The following is an 8,839-nucleotide window of genomic DNA, read 5'->3' on the forward strand; positions in this document are numbered from 1 at the left end:
ATGGTATTGCGAGCTAATTATGTTTTTAATGCCTATGAAAAAAAACAATATTTACATATGATGTTTTCTTGCAGGTGTTCCTACCAATTATGGCAAATCACACTGGTACGTTATCGTTATTAATGCAAGATATTAGAAAATTTAAATCCTGGACTCCATGCAAATGGGGGCAAATTGGTACAATGCAAAGGAGGATACTCCCTCTGTTTCAAAATGTTTGACACCGTTGACTTTTTAGCACATGTTTGATCGTTCGTCTTATTCAAAAAAATTTGTGAAATATGTAAAACTATATGTGTACATGAAAGTATATTTAACAATGAATCAAATGATATGAAAAGAATAACTAATTACTTAAATTTTTTGAAAATAAGACGAATGGTCAAACACGTACTAAAAAGTCAACGGTGTCAAACATTTTGAAACGGAGGGAGTATAAATTAACATCCATTGTAAGTTCATTTTTACTTTCATTCCTATAATAACTGAATCTGCCCTAACATGATAGTTTTCAGATTAATGGTGTGGCCAAGTATATTGTGTACAAGGTGAAAGAAAATGGTACTTCCACATCTTGGACTAACACAAATGTTGCTAATTGGCCACGGTTCCCAAAGAATGTACCTCAACAAAAAGACAGGTGCAACATCATCAACCATATTTCACACTATAACTTAATTGTTAACTGATTATATGCTTTGAAGTTCATAGAAACTTGGAATGGAAAATAGTTATCCAACGAATACTTCACTATGGTATATTCTGAAACTACTGACCTATATTAACACTTTCATTTTACTGCATATAACATTAATTTCCTTTTGCTTATAGGAATCCAACGAAGTTTTCAGATTTAAACATAGTTATTTCAGTCCATGAAGACATAAGACGTCTAGAGTCCGAACATTCCGAACTTCATGCATCATTTAGTACATCTGAAGTTACCAACGATATTTAATAAAGAAATAAATGCAATAACATATCTGCATCTAAATGTATTGAAAACTTTCTTTTGAGACATGTCATTGAAGCTATTCAATTCCGATTGCCCCAACTGTGTGAATAATGTTTTGCTAATTTCAATCCATCCTCAGCCATATATTGGGGCATAAAAATACTAACCACCCAATGAAGGGGAGAACTGTGCATGCATCGTACCTATTATTCCTCCTAAAATAATCGGATTGTGTACTTAATTCTATCTGTAGCAGGAGCAAAACATTGAAAAAAAACCCACAAATTGCAAGGTAAAAAACCGAAACCTTATGCATCAGCACCGCCCTCGCTCTGCATGCTGCAGCAACGCCATAACCTTATGCGGCAGGCGGCGTTGACCACCAAACATCGACTGGCCATGGATTTGTGTCACCGACCTCCCAACGAATCGCCGACGTAACCATCGCCAAGCTCCCGACGTTGACCACCAAACATTGACTTGCCATGGATTTGGGTCACCGAGTTCCCGATGAGGTACCGCTGCAACCATCACCGAGCTCCCGGCGTTGACCTTCACCCATCGAATGGAATTTGCGCTGCAACAAGGATCTAGGCCTAACCATGCGATGGAGATTTACGGTTCGTTTTGTATTGCCCCTTCTCTCACTGCAATGCCGCGTGCAGTGAGAAGGAAAAGAACGCAAAAGAGATGAGAGCGAAAGAGATGCCGCGTGCGTAATGTGGAAGAGAATGCGAAAGTACAAAACAACCCTCCCACCTACCGTACCGCCTCAATCAGAACCTACGGTCCCACGTGGTACAGACTATTTTCAACCGTTGGATGTTGCCAAATCGACGGTCCCGATTTAGTACTGCACACCCTGAAGTACAGTAAAAAATCTCTTAATATAAAGTTTGTCTTTATCTATATTAAAAATCATCGGTTCTTTTTTTTTTTTTTGAAAAAACTACAGGTATTGGGTACTTAATGGACTGGACGGTCCAGTCGTTTCGGTATAACTGTTTTGTTGTTTATTATCTACCTGTGTCTGTCAGTACCGGTTCATTAACATGAACTAGTTTTGAGTATGACTACTGATTCATGTTAAGAACTGGCAGCTGATACATATTTCACTCTCTGTTCTCAACAAGAACCGATATGGAACCTAAGTAATCTTACTGCTGGTTCGTAATATGAATTGGCGGTGATCGGTGATGAATTATTGTGATTCAAAGTAGTATCACTGCTCTGATGAGGCGGTTTCTATTATGCTAATTGTGTGTCCTGCATGGTGTTTGGTTGTATTCTCCTTTTCATATATTAATAGGATTTCTATACTCATACACACAAAAAAATTGTAAAATTGATTAATATGCTCCTGAGAAAGCCCGGAAAAAGGCTTTTATTTGATAAGTATATATGTGACTAAACAAAACATTTAAGATGGGGGCAGTGTTCCACACATGACATAAAGAAAAGAAGCACAACAAGATATCAGATCACTCTTGTGAGTGAAAGACACAACAAAACGAGAGGGTACTCGGCAGCAAGTACGGCTCGCCAGCCTGATCCAGAGCTCAACTTCTGCTCAACCGTTTTGGCAAACTCATCCATAATTTCTTCTGATGATCCAAAATGCAGAACAACCGTTGACTCGAATACTGCTCTTATCGATAATGCTATCATCTTTGGACTGACCGTGGCGTCGTCCATGCCGCTGAATGGATTTCGCACTAGCATCTTGTTGATTTCAAATGAACCCTCATCCTCAATGATTTCGTTCACCTCGTTCTCCAAAGGTGCGTAGAGTGGTATGTAGAAGGAATCGAGCTTTTCTTTGTCAATGATACCCTACAAAAGCGAATTGATTATTCATAAATATCCTATCATGAGGTAATATATATGTCCACAACGAAAATTCCTTTGTGGTTAAATAGCAATATATTGCTACTATAGTAACCCAGCGCAAACAAATATAAAACAAAGGGCATGGGAATCTCAGACGACTTAATGTAACCAAGTGAATGCAATAAATTAAGCTTCCGTTATCCTAAAAAAAAAGAGGGCACGGAGAACTAAACATGTGCTCACCCTGGATGCCATGTCATTCAAAGCTACTGCTACCACCTGCCATGCCTGATTGGATCTTGAGATAGGGTTTTCCGAGCACCGGCCATACAAGGAGATAACCATCCGGCCTCCCGTCACCAATTCTTGAGCCCTCAAGCTCAAGAACTGCGTGAAATCCTTCCTGAACTGGCGAGCATAAGCATCCCCAACAGCTGCACGCCTCGACACCCTAAGATGTTCAACCATGTCATACATAGGTATTTTACCCTCCTTAAGATCATCTGGTGCCTGTTTTTTTTTTAATTACAAAATGCACAACTTAAGGTCCATTATACTCATCGGTAGCATGACTTTCATAGAACAATTTAATCAAGAATTATAGTTACCTTTGATAGCCAGTGCAAGCTGTTCGACGAGCAAACAAAATGCAGAGAGCCACAGGGGAATAGCCTCTCGTAGAATGACCCAGGTATCATTCCGATTCCGGTGATCACAACCGGATCGTCTAGATCGCCATGGCTGTGCTTCAGAGTCGCCAAGCTTTTCGCGACGGAGTTAAAATCGTTGCTGGGCAAATCGTTCAAGAAGACGCACACCTCTGGCGGTGGCTGTTGCTGCTGTGCACAGTGATGGTGGATAGCATCGAGAGCAGCCGAGACAAGCGTTAGCGCGTTCGGGCCTGAGGAGCAGCCCAAGTCTGCAATCGCCATGCTCTTTGGGAGAATGGTGCTCGTCGGTTCGCATAAGTCTGTGATGGCCTCATTTATCAGCATCTTCATTCTATCTTGCTCTGTTTTCTGCATAAAATCAATTGTTTAGATAGGTTTGTTGTGAAGTTTATTACTCCCTCCGTCCTAAAATATAAGCAATTTTATCATAGTGACAAGTCAAATATTTGTAATTTTAGCTATTGAAAAATATAAAAAAGATTAATCATGTAAAATTGATGTTATTAGTAGATTTATAATTAAACAAACTATCACAATATGCAACTCTTTTTATTTAAAACATCTTATTTTTATAGATATCGTTGGTCAAAGTAGAATCTCGAATACCGTGTCAAAATCTAAAAGTGCTTATATTTTAGGACGAATGGAATATTTAATTATTTGGGAAAAGTCTGAATTTCATCCTTAGATCAGGTACAATAGTAGACTATAAGCCAACTATAACCACATATCAAGAAAAAAAGATAAGAGAGAGAAGAAAGCGGACTGCAGATTTGTAGCCGGCTGCAACACGACCTCCAAGATGTTACGTGTGTATGAGAGGTGGGACCGGGTATTAATGATATAGTATATTTTTATAGTTAACTATTGTATAAATGGGCTATTAGATTAGCTATAAAAGATTTGGAGCCAGTAGTTGACTACACTATTAAACTTGCTCTTAAAGTATTGGGTAAGTACGAATTACCCCCTTAGACCTGAAAGCCAGATATTTTTCACCCTTAACTATTAATATCGGACGAATTACCCCCCGTAACTCAATCCGGGGTGGTTTTGGTACTATGTGGCAGTCCAATCAGTATTTTTTTTTGCCAAAAAAGGGTGGGACCATATGTCATATTCTCTCCCTCACCCCTTACCCCTCTCTCTTTTTGTGAAGTTTATTATTTAATTTTGTACAATATTACCAGGTTCATATACTACTTCTGTCATGAGATCTATTCCAAACTATAATTATATTGTCTTCCAATTTTTGCAGAAATAAATAATAAAGCTAGATTAAAATTTAGTACTATTTCCGTCATAATATCAGTGCAGTTATGGGTTTCCGTGTTCAATGTTTGACCGCCCGTCTTATTTGAAAAAAAAATATGATTAGTAATTTTTGTTGTTATTAGATGATAAAATATGAATAGTACTTTATGTATGACTATTTTTTAAAAATATTTTATAAAATTTTCAAATAAGACGGTTGGTCAAATGTTGCACAGAGACCGACCACTAAAGCACTCTCCATGGATACATATGATCTATGAAAAAGTCCAAATACACTCTAAAATTTGGATAAAGTTATATTTATCAGACATATGAGTCCCAAAACATCCTCTAAAATTTATGAACTTTATAATACAAGTGTGTTCCAATATAAGTGCAGTTGTGGGTTTCCACGTCCAACGTTTGACCGCCCGTCTTATTTGAAAAAAATAAAAAAAAGGAGTGTTTCGGGACTCATATGTGCCTGATAAATTGTGTCAAGCTACACCTCTCTCTTTCCTCTATTTTAATGTGGGTGGGTCCCATTATGATTATAAGGGGTGTTTTATATTTTGCGATAATTTTCTTTAGTTGATATGATTAATGTGTGCCCCACACTTTGTACCCCCCATATTAATGTGTGCTCTTACATATAACGTACTTATATTGTCATGCTTATTATTATGTTGTTATTCCTTTGTAAATGAGAACGAGCAAGTGGATAAAAATAATGATTTAAAAGGATATTTTAAAACACAGACACATATATGTACAATCTATATGACACGTGATGATCAGACTTGTTAACGTATATGTAGCTAGATTAGATAAAAAAAAACATTTTACAAAACAACCTAGGAGATTATATGGATGAACTATTTTAATATTCAAGGTGCTAGATGAGCTTCCAATCAAAATTTAGAGTGTATTTGGACTGTTTCATATGATTTACATGAATCCAAGCTTCAAACTATTGAAAATTTGATTAGATGTGCTTCTACAAAGAGATGTTTTTGTGACCAGAGGAACTGTTGTACAATGGGAGTTTACGACTTGATTCGTAATGTTAAGTACCAAAGTTAAGGTATGGTTTTTTTTAGAAAAACATATAGTATCATTGTGGTATGAAGTTAGTTGAATATAAACATTATAATAAAGTTGTAGGGCCCAACTAGCATTTTATAGTTCACCACTTCTTTTTATTTAGGATCATTTACATGGCCTGAATACGCATCGTAAATATTGTGATATATTTTAGTGGTACCAATTTTAAATTTTCTTCGTACCTTCCGATAGAGATGAGCTTTATGTGAATGTTACAGATCTGAACGATGTTTTTGTTTGAAGTTATCTAACACTACTCTAGAAACAACGAGTACCCCTATAGTTTACAGACGGACATAAGTGATCGCGGCTAAAAAAAAGTCGACCTGTATTTTCGTATATGGCTTCTTAACATGTCGAAGTTTCATATTAGAAGAGTCAAAGTAAAAGCATGTGTGTTATGAAGTAATCAGTGGGGTAAGCTGGCTACACGTGGACGAAAAAGTCTTCGGGCCTAATTAATCATACTGGCATTTCAACTATGAAAATAAATGTGCGACTTGTGTCTTTCATATATATACACTAATACATACCCTGCAGGATCAAGATACAGATTTTTCTTATTTTTCTGGAGCGAAAAAAAAAATCAAACTTCGGGATAGCAATAGCTGCCAGTTTTCGTGACTTGAACGGATGGTCCCTGACAGCGTCGGCTATACAACCGCAATAATACACTTCCAGTATCCCTGCTTGTTATGTTAATTAGCGCAGGTTAAAAACCGGCCGTTATAGCAAAGTTTTGAACTGGCACGTTCGGAACATATATTCTCGGTTGGGCTACTCCACTAGCATGATTTCCGAACAGCACAAACGGTTGTGTTTAATTTTAAAAAATAGGAAAAACTTTTTTTAAAATTCAAATAAAATACTTTTTTTAAAACTTTTTTTAAGTTTATAAAAGTGAAATATAATACTCAACTAATTATGTGGTAATGATTTTTCACAAGCAGAAAAGGGTCACCAACCCCACCCATTTCGAATTGAGACTTAGAGGTAGTATGAATTTAAAAAAACGCATAGAACTTTTGTGATATATTACATGATTACATCATGATAGTGCACTAGTGTAAATCCATACAACATTTGTTGTGCTTTCTCTTCGATCATATATATATATATATATATATATATATATATATATATATATATATATATATATATATATATATATATATATATATATATATATATATATATATATATATATATATATATATATAGCAAACATGCACATCAATAGTTGAGTTAAATTTAGGTGTACATATTATTTTCTATAATTTTTATTCATATATCTATGGCTACAATAAGTTATACAACAGATAGACATTCATACACATATACACTAAGGCATGTTCAGATTATAGCCAAAATAAACCTTACCAAATTTTGGCAATACTAAAATTTTAGCAAGTTGATAATATTGCTAAAATTTTGACATGATTTCTTCTGTATTTGTCAAAGGTTGGCAACAAACTAAACGTAGACATATTTTGATAACTATGCCAATAAATGATATGGTTGAAAATGGCATCAATCTGAATAACACCTAATTTGGTACAAGCAGCATAGATTCCTAATTATATTAAAATAAGAAAATGAAAAACTATTCTTGCTACTGTTGTTATTATAACTATTGGTTTCCAAGGACAATACAATAAAATAAACAAACCAAATAAGATCAATATTTAAGAAAAAAATAACAGGAGAAATATGTGAGAAAAAGAATAGAAATTTAGAATCACACGTAGAAAAACGCCAGCAGTTTATAAAACCACTGTAGCTATCGGTTATACAATAGCGGAGCTAACGAGGATATATCATTAGCACCAAACCAGCACATATAGGGGATCAGGGGTGCACCTATTTTTCACACTTCAATTCCTGCAACTTATATGATTTTTCACACAATATACGCACATATATACAGTTGACAAGAATCAAAACTAGGACCTCTCTCTCAGAACAAAGCCTCTTTAATATCTTACTACCTAGCAAACACTTGTTTTCTTAATTAGTAGCAAATACTATTATTTAGAAAATCCGGTTGTATTTCTTGGTGCACAGGAAATTTACAACTGATAAAAATACAGAAACATCCAAGAAGACCCCAAGTGTACTCACCACATTTGGCCAGACTTTTGAAGCATTTTCTGTCATATTTCAGTTCTTTTAGCAAAAGAATCAACTGTCGGCAACTTAACTATGTATTAAATACCGGATTTTTCAAAACTAAAAAAGATAAGAACAGGAAAGCAGGGGCTTCGATTACTTTTCAATTATCCAATTAATAATCAAAACACGATCATTTCATGCAGATCAGAAAGAACTTATACAATTCAACTAACATCTCCTCATCACAGAAATATGTACAAATGTACGTACTGTGACTCAGAAATCAGCCAAAGCCTATATATATAGATACCTGAACTGTGGAGTTGCGAGCATAGCTAGTTTCGCCATGCCCTGCATTCATATGGAGAATTTCTTTGGTGGTCATGGCGCAGTTGCATTAATATCTGAATGTGTTTGCTACGATATATGATGTCTTAGTTACCTATTTATAGCCTTGCAAGTCGCCCATTGTGTGGTCAATATCGTCAGCTGACCTTTGATGTCAGAAATATAAAACAATGATTTTTTTTACTACCGACAGATATATTTGTTGCTTTAAATTAATTTGTACAATAAACTGTCCAATCATTCATTAATATTTCTGACAACCATGCCCATGTGCGGCTAAGTTTGTACAATAATCCGCTTACTAATAATTTGTACAAAATAAGCGTGGACTTGTGAGCATATTATGTACTCGCTCCGTTCCACAATGTAAATCATTCTAGTATTTTCTACATTTATATTGATGTTAATAAATCTATATAGGAAATGCTAGAATGACTTACATTATGAAACGGATCCTGTTGTCCGATAAACTTAGTTTGTTTTTAGCCGTGTACATCTACATGTGAATAAATGTAGAATAAAAGAGGCGGGATTTTGATTCTACTAAAATTCTAGCTGAGATGGA

The 8,839-nt window shown here is 35.4% G+C and overlaps 1 protein-coding gene across 1 annotated transcript; it reads right to left on the bottom strand.

Annotated features, from left to right (window-relative positions):
- Positions 1–2,320: 2,320 nt before the first annotated feature.
- Positions 2,321–8,319, bottom strand: LOC127777513 (probable methyltransferase TCM_000336). The gene is made up of 4 exons (XM_052304120.1): positions 8,237–8,319; positions 3,394–3,804; positions 3,029–3,295; positions 2,321–2,788 (listed from the first exon to the last, which is right to left on the bottom strand). Exons 1-4 carry the CDS (start codon positions 8,309–8,311, stop codon positions 2,432–2,434), a joined length of 1,110 nt encoding a protein of 369 aa, XP_052160080.1. The 5' UTR covers positions 8,312–8,319; the 3' UTR covers positions 2,321–2,431.
- Positions 8,320–8,839: the final 520 nt, after the last annotated feature.

The sequence above is a fragment of the Oryza glaberrima genome, chromosome 6, assembly GCF_000147395.1.
Source record: "Oryza glaberrima chromosome 6, OglaRS2, whole genome shotgun sequence".
NCBI classification, from domain to species: Eukaryota; Viridiplantae; Streptophyta; class Magnoliopsida; order Poales; family Poaceae; genus Oryza; species Oryza glaberrima.

What these genes read in the sequence shown, in the direction of transcription:
- LOC127777513 (XM_052304120.1), bottom strand. Translation starts at nt 8,311, where the DNA reads ATGACCACCAAAGAAATTCTCCATATGAATGCAGGGCATGGCGAAACT. An exon ending in CTCGCAACTCCACAGTTCAG is followed by an intron (nt 3,805 to 8,236) that starts GTATCTATATAT and finishes GATTTTATGCAG; the next exon opens with AAAACAGAGCAAGATAGAAT. An exon ending in TGAATGACATGGCATCCAGG is followed by an intron (nt 2,789 to 3,028) that starts GTGAGCACATGT and finishes TCGCTTTTGTAG; the next exon opens with GGTATCATTGACAAAGAAAA.